Here is a 19,221-nt window from a genome sequence, read left to right on the forward strand (position 1 = left end):
TAGCGTCATTCAGGCGCTACGCCGTTGCGTTGTCGGAACGTCTGATGAGCCCGACGGTCTCAGGAAGCAGCGGAGCTTATTTCATATTTTGTAGCGATAAAGGTCCGAGGGGAACAGTGTATTTTTGGGGGGGTCGGTTGCCACATGTACAGACGGTAAAATATTTTCAAATTATTTTGGCGTGGGGTATTTTCACCGTCAGAGGTCTTTTGTTATGATTTGAGGTTAATAGCGGCGATGTTTACTGTGGAGCCTCATAGGTTTCTTTAAGGGGTAGCCTATAACCAGAGCCTCTAGCTTCCAACTGCCTAAAAAATTAGGCAGAAACGATATAAGACATTTAATTTCTTCATTTGGGTCGTGGCCTGGCGGCACGCCAATAATTGACTCTGGAGCAGGACACGGAGGTAAGTGAAAAAGATTTATTTAAAAAAAAAAAAATGCTGTCCATTTTTTATGCTGTCCGAATTGAATTTATTAATATAGTTGAACCTGCCACACAGACACGCAAAGGGAATGTAGCAAATAGCTAGCTCGGACAGCATAGCGTCAAACAAGCTAAATACAAGAAAGAAGCAGTGAATATTCTCCCTAGTGTGAGGCATGCAGCAGTGGCGGACCTATGGTAGGAGAGGTCCGACAGGGTGGCGTCAGTGTAGGTGAGCCGGGAAACATTAGCTAAGGCAAACATGTGCATGTGTACATACCGGTAACTGGTTAATCGCCACATGTAAAGGGTGAAAAGCTTTTTAAAAATTGCCATTTTTGCCATACATTTTGTTCACTTCTAATATGAACTGACTGCTCTCTCTGATGGATTGGATTTCAGAATGTATTTGAGATAAATGTCCTTTTGTTAAGTTGTTAATACACTTCAAGTTCCTCTTGCCGGGAAGCATTTTGTGAGTTTTTAAACACACACTTGGCTGTTTAGCTTAAAATAAACATACTGTTCAGGGGAACATATGCTTTCACAGTTTCTCTGTGCGTAAGCGCACATTTGTGTGTTGATTCATGACTGAGTTCTTTCATTCGGGAGGGAAAGGGTTTCCTGTCCACTCACTCCGAGTGCTTTAAGGGTGGAGTGTGTGAAACTGAAGAATTTTTCACACAAAACTGAGAAATTGGTGGTTAACGGTTACACTGAGCTACATCTGTCCTGATTCTTCTTTCTATTCAAAGTAAAGTATTTCTCCAGAAACACCTGCAGCAGGCTGGATTTTAAAGTTCAGTGGTTCATCTGGGTTATAGCTTGCCTGCTTGTATGACATTGGCTTCTTCTCATGCAGATAATCTCAAGCTGATCCACAGATCTCAGAATTCCATTAGGAAATAATTTCTTACTAGCTAAAAATCATTCATGTTGTTCTGTTGGAGGTGTTTAGTACTTGAAAGTGTAGTCAAACAATCTGGCAGCTACCAGCAACACTTTATTTTAAGTGTAAGAAGCTATGTATATATTATGTATTACTTGATTTGTGTAAAATGAATAGATGTTGCCATTGCTGGTGACCTGAGAACAGCCTGTGAAGAGTAAAGGAAATGAGTCTGTGTTAGCTTGTTTGAAAGAAATCTCCATTATTTTCTGATAATTACAGCTGCTTGATAGACGGGAAATCCTCATTAGAACTGGCTAAAAATAATGTTCCTATGGTTGGACGCTTATCTTTCATTGGGACTGAATGCTTTACTGGAGCCACTGGTGTATTTCAGTTCTGGTGGGCTGTTTTAGGCTGCATTCTTAAGTTTCTAAATAGCAAGCCCGAGTTGGTAATGCCTTCCTTATAAGTGCCTGAGTTGCGCAGCCGTGTTTGTTTAGCTGTGGGGTGGATCTGGTTATCTTCAAGCCAACTGAATCCCCTTTAGGCAGAGCTAAGGCCTGGCTGGCTCAGTTATGATGTAACTGTTTAAATTATGGCCCTTTTTCCACCTTGTTGGGAAAACCAGGAAAAAAAAACCTCCATGAGGGGAAATTCTGAGTCTCTTTTCACATATTACGAAAAGCACATCTTTCCACTCATTTCCTTTCGATGTGGATAATCCAGGTTATCCAGTATAGGTTGTGAAAATTTCTTCTTCTAAGATGGATAAAAAATAACAGCTCAATCAAACTAAATGAAAGAACTGAATATACTGTTTGACTGTCATCAAGATAATTTAAACCTAACACCATGTTATCTTGGATTAGTTCAGCTCTATTCCAATAGCATGCAGGCTCTAACTAATATTGGTGCTTTTTCTGCCAGCACAATAGTCATGACACCTTGTTATTCCTAGCCAAGAATAAAATAAGAATGCACAATCTTTATTTTAAGCAAAATTATTCTTATTATAGATAGATAGCAAACAAGCTCTTTTGTATAACCCATTTATCTTAGTCTGCATGGTAACTTATGTGTTCAAGGGGGGGGCTGTGTTATCGGTGCATGTGTGAGTTCAGGGTGGTTATGGTTTTAGGGAAGAAATTGTTTTTGAGTCTGTGGGTTTTTGTGCTGATGCACCTGTAGCGCTTCCCTGAGGGAAGCAGGCTGAACATGTTGAAACCAGGGTGGGAGCTGTCCTTGATGATGTTTGCTGCTCTGCTGAGGCAGCGGGAGGAATAAATGTCCATCAGGGCATTTATTATGAACATACAGTGAAACTCTTGCTCCTCGTACACGCCAGTGTTTATGTGTGCAAAAGCAAATGCAACTGTGTAAAATGCATAAAATAATACTGTTACTTTGTGACAATAAGCACTAAAGAAATAGTCAGCTGCTTTTCAACTGAGCGTCTCCTAGGCAAGCTGCACCTTCGCTTTTTGAACCGCAGCAAACGGCGGTCCTCGGTCTGCTCTCTTCCCTCACCGGTGAGCTCGGTCTGCTGTCAAACTAATCAGCTCTCCGCCTCCTCCTGGTTCTGGTTAGAGTGATGCTCCAGCTCAAATCGGTTCTCTCGGGCTGAACGAGGACTGCTGTCACTGATGTTTGTCTGATTGCAGAATGAGAGAGTCTGGGGACCGGCTCAGATAGGGAAACATGAGATGGGAATGACCCAAGCTAGCTGGTTAAGAGTGACCATTAGCTGTGCATATTGAAGCTCTGTATATGACTCTGTATTTCATTGAGCCCTAAATATTTATCTTGTGAACACTTTATGGGAGACTTCAGGAGTACTGGAGACTCAGGATAGATGTCTGCATGGCAGTAGTCAGAAATGGAGAGACTGCACAGTAGACGACAGTAGTATACATACAAGCCCACAGCAATTGAGCAACAGCTTCTGCTGGGTTAATGCAACACCACTTGAACAAACCACCTGTAGACATGCAATACTACACCAGCTCATAATATTGCTGGTAATTTGTTTACTTGTTATTTATGGTTATATATCTGAAGATTATTTAAGGCAGTGGTGCATAGTTGTAGCGTGGCAACATTTTTTTTGATTCCACAATATTTGGATGGACATTTTGACTACATGCAGAGGATGTGACCCCTCCCCATTTATACATTTAAACGATGGCTCCGTGATAACCTACACTTTGGGTTAGCTAATACGGTATCCTTTTTCTCCAGAGTGCTCTTATCGTGTCAATAAAGTCGTCTAATGGTGAGGATAGGGAGGTATATGTCTATAATTCATGCACTTTCTTTTAAGTCCAGTCTTATTAAACAAGGCCCAGCCATTAGCCGGTGCTTAATCATCAGTCAAAATCATAAATCTAGTCAGCAATTGAAATATTAGCTGCAGTCACAGAGAAATAAACTTGTGTCCCAGAGTGAGTGACATCTAAAGTAGTAGTTTCTAATAGTTGCTGAGGTGGTGTGGTATCCACTTCTTTATGAAGAAAAGTGTGCTTGCAGGTAGAGTACACAGAGGTCCAGTCGTAGCTGATGGAAACCTTAAAAAAGTTGCGTCACATCTTGCCCATGTGAATGCACAAGTGTAAGTGTGCATGCTCAGGGTTGCTGTTTTATTGGTAGGCTGAGCTCCCAGCGTGCGCTGTGTGCAGGTACATCAGGACAGACCTCGCTAACTCAGAAGCCATTGTTTGCTACCGATCCAGTTTTCCTCCCAGTTTGCAGCAGTGATTCAGGATTTTTCTCAGAAGTCAGGAAATGTTTTTTGTTGTTGTGGGATTGCAGAGCCATAACGGGAAAAGGACCGGTGACTAGACGAAACACGGGTCCTATCTTTGGCCTGCAGGACTGTTTTATCTCCTTGTGAGCTAATCAAGCCCATTCATACCTTTTCTGATAGTGAACTGCTAACATGTTGTGATGATATACACGTCCCCCCTTCTTCCTCTTTCTTCCTTACTTCCTTTGTTACATAATATGTTCACAGTCTGTTTTTTTTTTTTTTTTTTTTTTGGTTTTCTTTTGTTTTTTTTAATATTCTATGAATTTTGCTGGGGGAAAATGAAACTTCTTTCTTCTTTTTTCCTTTCTTGTGCTCTTTAGCATCATCATTTGTCTCCGATTGTGTTTAAACTACATGTATGTTTCTTTTGCTGCCTGAGCTTTTCATTCCACCCACATGAGGGCTTTGTAGAGAAAATTCTTCCCAAGTAGTTAAACATTTTCAAGCGCTTTCATCTGGACTTAAGGCTACACTGCTTGGGATCTGTTCCAGAGCTGAACCCTTTGGCATGAATGCACATGGTCACTTTTACAACACGCAAGGGTTTGAAACAGTAAAGCCAGTGTTGGTAACTCCTGCTTTTTCTATAAAATGTGCTGCTGCTGCAGTTACACCAATAAACTGTTGGCTGATAAATTGGACAATATGAGCTAATTACCAGTAATATTACACCGGTATCTATGGCACATGACACATGGCAAGAACGGCTGAAATGACTTAATTCAAGGATGTCAAACTCTTTTTAGTTCGTGGGCCATGTACAGCATGCTTTGATTTTAACTGGGCTGGACCACCGAAGCTCTCCTTTCTGTCAGTGTGTAAACTACACATTTAATCCCTGAGACATCATAATTTCAGAAAAAGAAGTCCAATTTAATTAGTGTTTCCCAGTTTCTATAATGAAAAACTTTTTTTTTCTGTCATTTATGTGTTTATCTATTACTTAATTACTTTGGTGTAGTATGAATGGCCATGGGAGAGGTCTTCATCAGCAGGAAAAAGTGTAAAACAAAAAATATAGTTAAACGTACAAAACTTATGTCCACCTTCACATTTTATATGAATATATGTTATTTATGTGTTATTAAAACCTCTAAGACTACAACTCCAATCGATACCAGTGGATGGGTTTGGAGTCAGAGTTTCGGAGGTTTAAATAATATATCCTCTTTGAAGTAGTGGCTAAACAATACTAGATTTGATGTTGAGAAATCCTTCCTACATTCTTAAATTTTAAAGTTTGAGCAACATGCCATAAAGGTAACTCTGTCACAGACAGCATATTAGCAGATGATATATGAGTTGGGAAAGCTTGGTAGATACTCACTGTCACAGTATTAGATATGAAAAAGCAGCATGAGGCATCACTAACACGTGCATACAGCACAGGCTGTATCAAACAGAATCATGTGGTCCTGCAGATGTCAGCCTGGCAACGACTGTAAACATTTACCATAAGAAAGAGCGGATTCATGAGTTTCACGTAGTTGCTGGTAGGGAGCAACAGCAGTGGCTGCAGTTACTTCATACATGCTTGCAGAAGTATGAGTCGAGTTTACTATCCGGAGGGGGAACACACTGAGCACTTGCGAACATGTTTGTGTAAAACTTTTTACACAAAAGTTTGGCAGTTCGTCTTGTAATCGGAAGGTTGCCGGTTCGAGCCCCGGCTCGGACAGTCTCAGTCGTTGTGTCCTTGGGCAAGACACTTCACCCGTTGCCTACTGGTGGTGGTCAGAGGGCCCGGTGGCACCAGTGTCCGGCAGCCTCGCCTCTGTCAGTGCACCCCAGGGCAGCTGTGGCTACAATGTAGCTTGCCATCACCTGTGTGTGAATGGGTGAATGACTGAATGTAGTGTAAAGCGCTTCGGGGTCCTTAGGGACTAAGTAAAGCGCTATACAAATACAGGCCGTTACATTTTTATTCAGAGATATATTTAAAAAATGTGCCACAAGCTTCCATGTCCATTACTTTAAAAAAGCACAGCCTTTTGAAAATGCCTCTTTTATACACCCTGTGTGCTGGAATTAAAATTACCATTGGAAAAATTATGCTGGCCATTGGTTACACATTAAAATAAAGTGTTGAACAAACTGTTCAGTTACCAGCCATGGCAACAACACCTGACTCAGAAACATCATCCAGTCAGCTGCGGTGCTGCAGACAGGGATGAGGCTGCAGTAAACCAGTGAGCTGGAGCTGCTGTGCACAGACTTAAAGGGCTGTTTATTTTGGCGCATATGTGATAACACTTATGTGGATACTAAAAATAAACTAACAATACTGGCTGACTGATGGAATAGTCTGGCTCTATTTTGACATTTAGACCTTTTTTGTTTGCTCTAAAGCAGACACTTGGCACACCAGGAATAATGTTACTTTCATCCTTCTACATGTATTTATGTAGTGTAGTACTTTTATGGTAAGGCTGCTTTGACAGTCGTGGTGGTGTGCGATCCCTCTCCAGTTCACAGAGTATGTGTAATCGTACCTCAGATGTAAATACAGGTGTGTCCACGCCCTCGTTGTTACCTGAGGGCTGCAGTATTTGTGGTGGAAACACTGTCATGGCCGTGCAGAATACAGCACAGTTTGCAAACAGGACGGGCAGAGTGTAGCTTTTATAATCTGCTTATATTCTGTTTATATGAGAGTTACTTCACAAGCTGAATTCATGGAATGAAGACTTGCAAGGTCAAATTTTAGCAGAGGACCGAATCAGCAGACGTAAGAAAATAAACGGAGCATATTATATTGTTGTGTTTGACTGTGTGGAAGCATAAAATTAGTTTAGAAAGCAGTCAGAGTGATAGTTTCAAAGGAAATGCCCTTGGACTCCTTTGTTTCTGTTATAGTTTATTGATTTATGTTAAAATTGAAAGGAAAACAAAACACAGACAAAGAATTTCTGGGTGTGGCCTGTCTCCTGATGATATTTTAAACCTCCCCTGAGGTTACCTGCTGTCAGTTGAGCTCCTACCTGGCAGCGGGGAGAAAACTTTCGCGGCGCTCTGATTATGGAGGTTGCACATGTCTGTCCATATCTTTGGAAATGTTAGCGTGGAGTGGATAGTACAGATACTTCCTGCACATCAGTGGAACGATTTACACAATCTGATCTTTGTTCTTTTATTGTTTCCGTTGTCTTGCAGGATAGTATGGCCATGACGGGAGGGACTGCAGCTGCCCTTCCCATGAGCAACCACACCCGAGAGAGGGTGACAGTGGCCAAGCTGACACTGGAAAATTTCTACAGCACTCTGCTCACCCAGCACGAGGAGCGGGAGATGAGGTAAAACAGCCCGAGTGGTCATGAGATGCATTTTCTTCACAACCTGCGCTGCATAGACCTTTTTATTCCTTTACTAACTGAACATCATACCATTTAAATGCTTAGGTTATGCATGCATCAAGTGTCCCTCCAACTAACCACTGGAAAAGCTAACAATGCAGACACGTTTCATCCTAGGTGTGAACACAACACAGGGAATCTGACCACTTCTGTTCTCACGTTACCTGAGAGCCGATCTTTTGTCCAGGCGTCACAGTTCAGTGGCTTCTGAAAAAGAAGGCTGGGTCCCTGTTTACACCCCTGTATAAACTGAGGGGGGATTCATTTTCAAAATTTGACACGTCCGAGGTCATCGAATCTCCATTTTTTTTTTCTTCTTTTTTCCTCTCCACTCTAATTTGTGTATCATGAGGAAGCTCGTGTGTTATTTGCATTATTTATGTCTTTTTTTTTTTTTCTTTTTTTTTTAAAGGAATCTATTGTTTTTATTCATAGGCAGAAAAAACTCGAGAAGGCCATGGAAGAAGAGGGTTTACCAGATGAGGAGGTACAGTGTGCTTGTACTTTAGTTACATAATTTCTACATTTCTCTTTTCGTTCTTAGACTTATTCACAAATCTGTGTTTTCTTTACAGAAAGTAATGCGGCGCTCTCAGCATGCCCGGAAGGAGACCGAGTTTTTACGACTGAAGAGGACGCGACTCGGTTTGGATGACTTTGAGTCCCTAAAGGTCATTGGACGAGGTGCTTTTGGAGAGGTACATTTAAACAAATACAAAAACAAAACCCGGGCCTCCAGGAGTGTAACCAAAGAGGTATCCCTTTGTGATTTTGACTGATGCTGTGTCTCTCAGGTGCGTTTGGTACAGAAGAAAGACACAGGCCACATTTATGCCATGAAGATTTTAAGGAAAGCAGACATGCTGGAGAAAGAACAGGTAATGCGTTTGCCTGCATCACAGTTCTCCAGGATAATAAGACATACTTGTTCTGCTGCATTCAGGATCCTGTATCTGCGCTCTCCCTGTAGGTCGCTCACATCCGGGCAGAGAGGGATATTCTGGTGGAGGCGGATGGTGCCTGGGTGGTCAAGATGTTCTACAGCTTCCAGGACAAGAGAAACCTCTACCTCATTATGGAGTTCCTGCCTGGAGGTTAGTACTGGCAAAATCCTCAGACCATCTCAGGTCACCTGATATTAGGATCTCAGATCTAAAAGGTCTGACCTTTTTGCCAGGTGACATGATGACGCTGCTGATGAAGAAGGACACTCTGTCTGAAGAGGCCACTCAGTTCTACATCGCAGAGACAGTACTGGCCATTGACTCCATCCACCAGCTGGGATTCATCCACAGAGACATCAAACCGGACAACCTGCTGCTGGACTCCAGAGTGAGAACAGAAACACAAAAGCACATGCAGATTCACAGAGACGTTTCCACGTTTCTGATATCATAATCTGTAAGATGCAGATTCCTTAATCAAACGTTCATTTGCTCACAGGGACATGTGAAACTGTCAGATTTTGGCTTGTGTACTGGGCTGAAGAAGGCTCATCGCACAGAATTTTACAGGAACCTGACGCACAACCCACCCAGTGATTTCTGTGAGTCACGAACATGACATCCTCAACAAAATAACATAACAATAATTCTGGCGAAACTATTAGAAACAAAACTTTTCATGTAATTTTTTTAATGTTTATTTTTCTTCATTTTTCAGCCTTTCAAAATATGAACTCCAAGAGGAAAGCAGAGACCTGGAAGAAGAACCGGAGACAGCTGGTATAGTTTTGGCATTTTACTAGACAAATTATAGGAGAGAGGTATGGCACTCACTCCTGAATTGAAGTCAGAAAATTGACTGATTGTGACGGTGACAGAAGTAACTTTTCAAAAACCTTATCATTATTATTAAAAAATGCTATAAAAGCAGAAGTTTTGGCAGCTTGTTTGCCTGTAGGATGGTGAAAACCAAGCACAGCATATCCGCACAAACACCACACGCCAACTGTCATGAATGTTAAAGGTGGTGTGATATGCAGCCACAGTACCTGCACACCTTGCAGTCAGTGAGTGGGTCTTGAACTCCTCCGTATGCCAGAGTGGAGTCAAAGTTTGGGCTAACCAGGTCATACAACAGGATGATGGTCCCAAAGGAAAAGAATCAAGGTGTTGCAGTGGCTCAGTCAACGTCCAGACCTCAGCCTGATTGAAATGCTGTGATGGGATCTTAGTAGAGCTGCACATAAATGAACTGAAGCAATGTTATAAAGAAGAGTCAGACAAAATTCCCCTACAACAATGTGAGAGACTGATGAAGTCATACTGAAAATGAGTACTTCAACTTATTGGAGCTAAAGTTGGCTGTTGAATCACGGGGGTGTGAAAACATTTTTTTTCACATGACTGTAAATGAGAAGCTTTCAAAGAAAAGAGTATGTATACTACACACAGCAGAATAGTAAAGAAAGCATCTCCCTGTTACAGTAAACTTGATGTTATTGATTCTACATTTCACCTCTCATCTGGTGTGACTTTCAGGCTTATTCCACTGTGGGAACGCCAGACTACATCGCTCCTGAAGTGTTCATGCAGACGGGGTACAACAAACTGTGCGACTGGTGGTCTCTGGGTGTGATTATGTATGAGATGCTCATCGGTAAGCGTGACACACACAGAGGGCACCAATATAGGACGATTTCAAGAATTGCATTTACACAAATACAATTTTTATGGGTGTTTATGTAAATTGATAGCTTATTATGATAGTGTTATTATCAAACATCTTTGTTTGCATTTTGTGAGCAGGATTTCCTGAACTTACAGAAAGTACTGGAACCTGAGCTGGGACTTTTTGTGGAAAAAAAAAATAATTTCCCTGGAACTTTATTTAGATCCAGGTCCTTGTGATGGAAATGTAGTGATTCTCGTACGTTTCTAGTTCCTTGAAAAAGTTCCATCTGTGAAAAATAGCCACTGTTGGGTTAATATTTTAAAGACTCTTTCATGCTTTGCAGCTTTTAAATGGATGTAAATAAAAGAAAAACTAAAGTACCCACAGGTTCTTGCCAGACAATCATTAACTCGGCCGGATTATCCTGTCAGAAGAGTCAGTAATATCAACCGCTCTGCCACAGATGTTATATATACTTGTTGGTTCTTTATCAGGTTATCCACCCTTCTGCTCAGAGACACCACAGGAGACGTACAGGAAGGTTATGAACTGGAAGGAAACGCTCGTCTTTCCACCTGAAGTTCCCATCTCAGAGAGAGCCAAAGACTTAATATTAAGGTATAAACTGTATGTTTGGCTAGACCGAGCCTTTATTCTCAGAGGAGAAACTCCAGCTTGAGCTGCTTTTCTTTCCCTTCATTTCACTGTAGTCGATCTGGCTAAATGTGATGATAATTAGAAGCTAACAAATGCGTGATTTCTGTCATTGAAGCTTCAACACTTTTTTTTTTTTGTCAATTTCCTGCCTGTGTGTTTTAGATGTTCAGAAAATTTTTTTAAATCTTACACAAACTTGCAGCATAAAGAACAACTTTGGTTCTTATGATGATGACTCTGATGGAAGCTACAAGCCAACATGTGTGGGTTAAGCAGTAACATTGTTCCTTATCCTACAAGTACTACTGGGGATGTAACCTCTTCAGATCTCTTCCTCGTGAAGCTTGGAAACAGGTGAAGTTATGCCAAAAAAACCTCTGCTGTGTTTTAGGTTTTGCACAGATGCAGAGAACAGGATTGGCGCTGTGAGCGTGGACGAGATCAAGAGCCACCAGTTCTTTGAGTTGGTGGATTGGGAGCACATCAGGTACAAAAGAGCATATCTGCTGCTTATGAATGCAGTCCCCTCGGGAAAGTGAAAAACCCTTCTTATTTCTATTGATGATTCTCTACAGGGAGCGGCCAGCCGCCATCTCCATAGAAATCAAAAGTATTGATGACACCTCTAACTTTGACGACTTCCCTGAATCGGACATCCTTCAGCCAGGTTTGTTTTTCAAAATCTTTTCTGTCTCTGCTAGAAGAAAATCCTGATTAGGAACACTAACTAGCCTTACGTCAGATTCAGACGGAGCATGACAAACCACAGATGAGTCATTGCAGTTTTCAACAAAAGCAGAAGTTGTAGTCCAATTTAACATTTCATCATTTCTGCGAACAACTGTTATATCTGTCTTCCACCTTTCTGTATTTCCTCTCATAAAGCACCCACGCTACAGAAATGTTGCAATACTGTCTGAAACAAAAATAAAGACACAATGCAGTAATTTTTTACATTTACTTTATTGTTCCTATCACACAGAGTGAATGTGATGGATTGTCCATGATGGAGAGCAGTTTGTTGTTCAGTGCCCCTCACTGACTTAAATGCCTCCAGATTTTGGCCGATGATGGTGCCGGCTTGGCTAAGTTTGTTGATCCTGATCGTTAAGAAACCGTCGCACAGTCCTGGTTGGGATGATGGAATCAGAAGTTTATATAGTTGATGCCGTTGATGTCATCCCCATTTGGATCCCAGTGCACGTGTCAGTCTGTAGTGTCAAAGCAGTCAGGCGGGGCCTCACCTCGGCAGCTTGTCAACTCCACCGCCCCACAGACTTGGTGACAACAAGGAGTCTTTGAACTGCAGGGACACACTGAGGTGTTAACAGGACCAGCTTGTGGTCTGATCTACCTAGTGAGGACAGGGCAGAGTCTTTTTTTTATGCGTTTGTGTTGATACACAGACGGTCCAGAGTTTTATTGACGTGTGTTTTACAATCCACATACTACTGAGAAGTTGGAAGAGTGGGCACGGTTAATCATGGTTAGTCATCACTCATGGTGATGACTACCTCAGAGTATAGGAGCTGCTCCCACGTGTTTGGAAATACAGAACCACTCCTCTCAGTGCATCCATGATTTTGGAAAAGGACCTGGAGTCAAAGGACTGGGTGTTCCTTCCAAACAATTTCAAATTTCAGTTGGGCTGACCACAGAACAGCTTTGCACTTTAAATGTGCGTTGGCTCAGGGAAAGTTTCAGGATCTTGCTCACATATGGCTTCTTCTTTGTTAGATAGAGCTTTAACCTGTATTTGTGGATGGCATAGTGAACTGTGTTCAGAGACGATGATTTCTGGAATTGTTCCTGAGCCCATGCAGTGATTTCCATGACACAGTCATGCCTGTTTTTAATGCAGGGCTGCCATGTGCATCCACTGTTGATTGGTAGCCCCATGCACACAGACGTTTCTCCAGATTCTCTGAATCTTGTGGTCATGTACTGTAAATTAGATATTCAAGGTCTTCACCATTTTACTCACCTGTTGCCAGTTTACTCTGATTACTTGCAAAGTGTTCCTCCAACTGTTTCCTTTCAGTACCATTTACTTTTGTTTCCCCATCTCAAATATTTTGAGTAATGTTGCTGCCATCAAATTTAAAATGCCTTAATATTTTTCATGAAACACTAAAACACCTCAGTTTAAACATTTTACATGTTTCGTATGTTCTAATGTGAGTAAAATGTGGGGTTTTTTTTTTAGATTTATAATTGCTGCTTAAATAATTGCATTCTGTTTTTATTTACATTTTACACAGTTTTTTATGAGCCAAAAGCTTAGGCTTGAAGGTATGTCATTCAGAGTGAATATCTCTAAAATGGTCAGCAGCTTCACCCACCTGCTGGTCAGACCTTATGTTTGCAAAGGGCAACCAGTCAGAACACAGCTGGATTAAAAGGAAGAAGAGCTAAAATGGCTTGTTTCAGATACAGACTGAGGAGCTCAGTCTAAATAAGTCATATTTAATATTGTAATGACTTAAAATATATGAGGGGGGTTATCATTGCATAGTCTGTCGTGCCCCCAAGTGGTAAATTGCTTTTGTTGTTTGTCTTTGTGAAACAGCTAACGCAACGGAGCCTGACTTCAAATCAAAGGACTGGGTGTTCCTCAACTACACCTACAAACGCTTTGAGGGCCTGACTCAGCGAGGGACCATCCCCACATACATGAAGGCAGGGAAGGCTTGACGCACTCAAACGGGTGGACAGCGTGGTGGAGAAAAATAGACGTTTACGGACACAGGGTCGGGCCCCGGAGCCCCGCTGGTGCTGAAGGCTGCGCTGTCAGCCTCTCAGTCTAAATTTAACCTTCATCATAAGTTATTTAGGTCTGCTCAGCCGCGGCAAGAAAGCCAAGAACTCGGAAATTAAAGAGCGTTACCGCATTACCTCGGTTGTTGATATTGTATACACCTGCCGTCTTTAGCCATAGCACTCAGGCCAGCTCACTAACTAGGACACTAAATCAGCATATCTGCATGTTCAGCGGCATACTGCTTCTGGAGATTTTTTTTTTTTTTTTTTTTAACACAAGAACAAGGCTTGAATTCAAATGACTGCTCAAACTTTTTAACATTAGAAGTTTTTACACTGGTGGCTAAATTAAGTCGGATGCAAACTGCATTACTGATATTGAAAATGAGCTCTATACACTGTAGTCAAACTCTGGATGATTGGTAAGATCAGGAACCCCTCACTTATTGTAGCCAATACTCTGTTATCAAGTTCCAGCATGATTTCCAGTGTTTTGTTTGCTGACTTTCTAAAGTGTAATTAAGAGTTAACCCCAACTGAAGAATATAGCAGCCAACTGTCCAATGGTCAAAACAAAAAAAAAAAGTCTTTGTAGAACTAAAATACTAGCTCACAAAGTCGTAATGGATCCCAAGTAAAGGTCAGTTGGTATCAAAACTGTAAAACGGCTGAGGTTAACAGCACAAGCTATGTGTTTGGATAGTTGACGTTTTGATAATGCTAGCTAAACGGTGCTGCTGGCTTAAGGTATAGTTGGTCCAACAATGATTGGACAGGTGTAACATCGTCTAGTATCATCATCGGGTCACAATTTATGCGACAGAGGCCTCTAAAGTTAGCGATAGCTGCAGCATTCTCACATTCTCAGCTTTCATGTCTTATTGTGCTAATTACCAAATGTTAGCATGCTAATACACTAAACCACTGTGATGAACACGTTAAACATTTTAGCATTGCCACGCTGATGTTAGCATGTAACACCACTGTAGAGCATTCTTTACACTTAAAGTGTAACAAAAAAATTCTCTCTCTATATAAAAAGTGACTTTGCATTCACAATCTAGCTATTACCTTTTAGCTGTTAGCCTGGTTCAAAATCAGCAGCATCAAAAGGACAGAAAATCTAAAAGAAATGAGCAAAAAACTCGAATCATGCTGGAACCATCCTTTAACCCTCGTGCTAGTGAAACAGTGTGACTTTGTGGCAGCTCAGCAGGGGGAACCCAGCCTGCAGCGTCGTCTCAGCACAGTTGCTTTTCTCGCATAAGAACGGCTTGTTGCCAGGAAACAATGAAACGCAGTTTACCCTGTGCTGGACATTAGTTTCTGCAGCATGTTGCCCTATTTGCATTGCCAAACAAACTGCTGAGCGTGCCCCTTCTGATCTGAGTTTTGATCAGATCAGTGCTAAAGTACTTGTTATTTCCCCTGATTTATTTGAAAATCTGATCAGTGCACGGGCCAATCGCTTCTTTTCTTCTTAGGTCGACAAAACATGCAAAGTGCCTTTTCATAGAGCTGATAAATATTTAACCAGATATATAGGTGAGACCAATAAGAAGTCATTCATTATAACCAACTGTTTTGACTCAAAGTGGAAAGGAGTAAGCGAAAGCACTGATGTTTCGGTTTGATGTGTCTGCAGAGTAATAATGCATATCTGTGGTGATAAAGCAGTAAGAAACAACAGGACTATAGAAAAGCAGGTGTCTTTTAGGTTAGATAATAAAAAGGGGGAGTCGTAAAATATGTGTCAAGGAAAACACAATGAACAGTTTGTCTTTGTTTGACAAGTAAAGATGAAAGTTGTAGATTAACACAGTGGATCATTGTGTATTCAAGTTCGTGCATTTTTTTTTTTTATTTTTTTTTTAATGTCTAGAAAAGGAAACCTTTTACCATGAACAGCAGATCTGAGGCTGTTTTTCTCACTTTCTCAACAAATACATTTAAGCTTCATGTGTGCTCAGAGTTGGGACAAGGCACAGTGCTAAAAAATGCTTACCAAAGAACTCTGAACGTCACAAATTCACATGTAGCTGTCGCTTGCTGCACTTAACATAAAACTACCTGCAAAGAAGGGGAAAAAAGGGTTCCAGGAGAGCCAAACTTGGTTATGGAATAAATTGCCATTTCTATTTGTACACATGTGAGAAAATGAGTGTGCGGGAGATTGTTTTTCAATTGGGATGTCTATAGGTTCACCCGCAGGGAAGGGAAATCTACTGAGGACTTTACCGCAGTTCAGCCGTAGCCATCACAGGAATGAATCCTTTATGAAACTGAAAGTGTTCCTTATTTCTGAGGGATGACGGAGACAGTACGTCTACAACTGATTTCATTTATATTTTTTCCCCTTCCCCTTCAAGCTAGTCCTGCTGAAAATGTGATGACACATATGATGACTAATGAAGGATTTTGAGAGCAGATGCATGTATATTTTTGTTATTTATTATTTTCTTGTTTTTCATTAAAATGCTGATGAATTGGATTCATTGAGAATATTCAGTATACTGAAAAAAGGATTTTTTGTTTGTTTGTTTTTAATGTTGTTTGACCTCAAATGTAAAGGGGTATTAAACTTGATGCCAGGATATACTGTAAACCTGACATATTCTATAATGCAACATATGATGTGGCGTTTTTCTATCTCCCAAAGCTTGTGTCTTCCAAACTCTGTACCGCCTGTTTTTAAAGTTCATAGTCTGGTGACATCACTGTGACATCATCAGAGTAAAGTTTTCAGACTTCTCCCTCTAGAAAAACACCAGACTATAATATACTCCTGTCCGTAAAGGGAGGCTAATACTCCCTATGAAAATTGGTGAGGCGCTTGAAACACAAGCCAAAACAATCTGCATCATATCACACAGACAACCCTATGGACTGTTTTTAATTGACACGTATGGGGCTAAGACCTGGCTACAACAGGTCAGGAGCAGGACCCATACATTAGAGGCGGGTTGTGTTTGCTGATGGCTACTGCTGCACATTCAAGGTTATGTCTAATCACTGGAATGCTCTGACACAACCTGGGTATCAGCGCCAGAGTGCTGTATTCAGAGCTTCCCGTTTCACAGCCAAACAGTAGAGGTTGTTCATGGTAAGCTAGTCTGTGAGCGTGTGTGCAACTGCACGAGTGATTAAAAATGCCGTTTTTGTTAAGAAGATACTTTCTGGTGTTCGGTGTTCAGTGTCTTAACTCTGTTTTGTGATAGAATTTTTTTTTTTTTTCTTCTTCATGACAAGTGGATGAAAACTGAGGGTAAATCTTCTATTGGTATCCATACAATTCTTATATATACATAATGACTTGAAATCCATTACTGTGTCACTTTATCTAAAGGGAATAGAATTATTGTGACTTTTTCACGAGGTTGAGTTCAGGAAATGTTTCACTTTTATCGTTCATTAAGCCAGACAATTTACTTCTGATGGACCAAACCAGCCTAGACGACTCAGCCTTGGTGTCAGGCACGTCGTTGTTGCCTAATGTTTCAAGAAATATATTAAACATTGACTAAGAAAGCTTCCGAGTGATTTGGCAAATAATTTGAAATTTTCCCTTTGATGAGGCAAATTAAGGTTCTCAAACCACTCTCCACAGGCCGATACTATGTCGTGCGATATTTTGTGTAATGATGTGTACATATTGTTGTAGACACTTGAAGGCAACTGTGTGGAGTTGAAGAGGAAATGCTCATTAATATATTCATTCACATCATTGAGTTTTTATGTTGATAAAATGCTTAAAATAATAAAATTAAACACTTCATGTCTTAAGATTTCTTCAGTGTTTGGGGGGGGGGGTCATACTGGATGATAAATGAATGCTTGCACTCTAATCAGACTAAAGTGTGCTCACACATTGACAAAAATGGATTGTTAGTGTTTATTTAAACACCTAAGGCTAAAACAGCAGGGGTTCCAGTGTGCCGCGTGTGGAGAAGGCTGCAAAATGACTCTTGAAGAACATAAGAAGTGTGCTTCTGTCCGTGACTGCGAGGACTATAACTTTTGCAGTGCTGACCTGGGTCATCGTTCTAAGTTACAGCACTGAGCGGGTCACTGCACAATGGATAATCAGAACTTTCAAAACTTGAACTTCAAAAAGACATTTCTGTCAAACTCTTATAATATATAGAGCAGGGGTAGGCAACTCCAGGCCTCAAGTGCTGGTGTCCTGCAGGATTTAGATATCAACACACCTGAATCAAATGATTAGTTCATTACCAGGCCTCTGGAGAACTTCAAGACATGTTGAAGAGGTCATTTAACCATTTAAATCAGTTGTGTTCGATCCAGGATGCATCAAAAATCTGCAGAACACCAGCCCTTGAGGCCTCAGTTGCCTACCCCTGATATAGAGGCACAAGCAGTGTCAATCCATTGACTTCCTGCTATGATTATTGCCGCCACTAGAGGGAGCTCTTGTTGCGGCTTTACTGCTGATCAAAATCTTATGAATGGATGTTTTGGTTTAGCTAGCTAGCTACTGAAGCAATATGTTGTATACACTATATACATAGCTGTTTACACTCACTGGGCACTCTGTTCCACCATATTCAAAAGGTGCTCTATTGGATTTAGTGGTGACTCTGGAGGCCCTCAGGGTATAGTAAGCTCACTGTTATCTTCAAGAAACCACTTTGAGATGTTCTGAGCTGCTGATGTGTTGCATTATGCTCAGTTGGTTCTGAGGTACCCAAAGTTTGCCAAGAAAAACATCCCCCACAACCCACTCTCTGAATCTGGCAACAAAAAATGAGACGCATCAGACCAGGCAATCTAATATTGTCTAATCTCGCTGGAGGAGTGACACCCAGTGTGGTCTTCTGCTGAAGCCCATCTGTTTTACGGTTTGATGTACAATAGATTCAAATATGCTCGCCTACACACCTTGGTTGTAGTGAGTGGTTGAGTTATTGTTGCCTTCCTATGAGCTTGAAGCAGTCTAGCCATTCTCATCTGACCTCTGATATCAAGAAGACACGTTCACCATGAGAAATGCTGCTTACTAGATATTTTCTCTCTTTCAGCCCATTCTCTGTAAACCTTAGAGATGGCTATGTGGGAAAAATCCCAGCAGATCAGCAGTTTCTGAAATGCTCAGACGTCTGGCACCAACAACCATGCCACGTTCATAATCCCCTTTTTCTTCGTTCTGACACTTGCTTTAAACTTCAGCAGGTCGTTGATCGTTGACCGTGTCTACATGCCTAAATGCACAGAGTTGCTGCCATGTGTTTAGATATTTAGATATTTGCCACCTTAAAGTTAACTTTAGGGATGTATTGAACAGCTTTTTGATTGCACATTTAAAAGCAGTCTTTCTAAATCTAGTCTATTTAGATTATTTTGCAGGTATATTATTCACGAACAGCTTAAAACATAATGATTATTGCTTACTTAACTGTATGGGGACGAAAAATAACATTTGTATTTGCTTCATTGTACATTTTATGTTTTACAACCAGTGATGCAGATCTCTCCTGCCATCCCACCACAGTCCTTTCCCTATTGACTCCTGAACACGAGCCAGGCCTAGAATAAGATAAGCCAAGAATTCACCTTTTTTCCCCCCTCCCTGCAAAAACACAGTCGTGTTAACCGGGTTTTTCTATAATCCCTTACCCCGATTAAGAAACCGGGTTCCTGGTGTCCATGAAGAAATCAGGTTACTGCAGAGAGCTCACAACAACTAGGTTAT

The 19,221-nt window shown here is 41.1% G+C and overlaps 1 protein-coding gene across 1 annotated transcript; it reads left to right on the forward strand.

Annotated features, from left to right (window-relative positions):
* LOC100692927 (serine/threonine-protein kinase 38-like) lies at positions 1-17,286 on the forward strand. The gene is made up of 14 exons (XM_003455704.5): positions 1-407; positions 7,279-7,418; positions 7,914-7,965; positions 8,054-8,176; positions 8,273-8,356; positions 8,449-8,572; positions 8,656-8,810; positions 8,922-9,024; positions 9,141-9,202; positions 9,962-10,079; positions 10,589-10,712; positions 11,143-11,238; positions 11,327-11,418; positions 13,321-17,286. The coding sequence occupies exons 2-14, from the start codon at positions 7,285-7,287 to the stop codon at positions 13,443-13,445; spliced, it is 1,392 nt and encodes a 463-aa protein (XP_003455752.1). The 5' UTR covers positions 1-407; positions 7,279-7,284; the 3' UTR covers positions 13,446-17,286.
* Positions 17,287-19,221: the final 1,935 nt, after the last annotated feature.

This window comes from Oreochromis niloticus, linkage group LG17 (genome assembly GCF_001858045.2).
Source record: "Oreochromis niloticus isolate F11D_XX linkage group LG17, O_niloticus_UMD_NMBU, whole genome shotgun sequence".
Lineage (NCBI taxonomy): Eukaryota > Metazoa > Chordata > Actinopteri > Cichliformes > Cichlidae > Oreochromis > Oreochromis niloticus.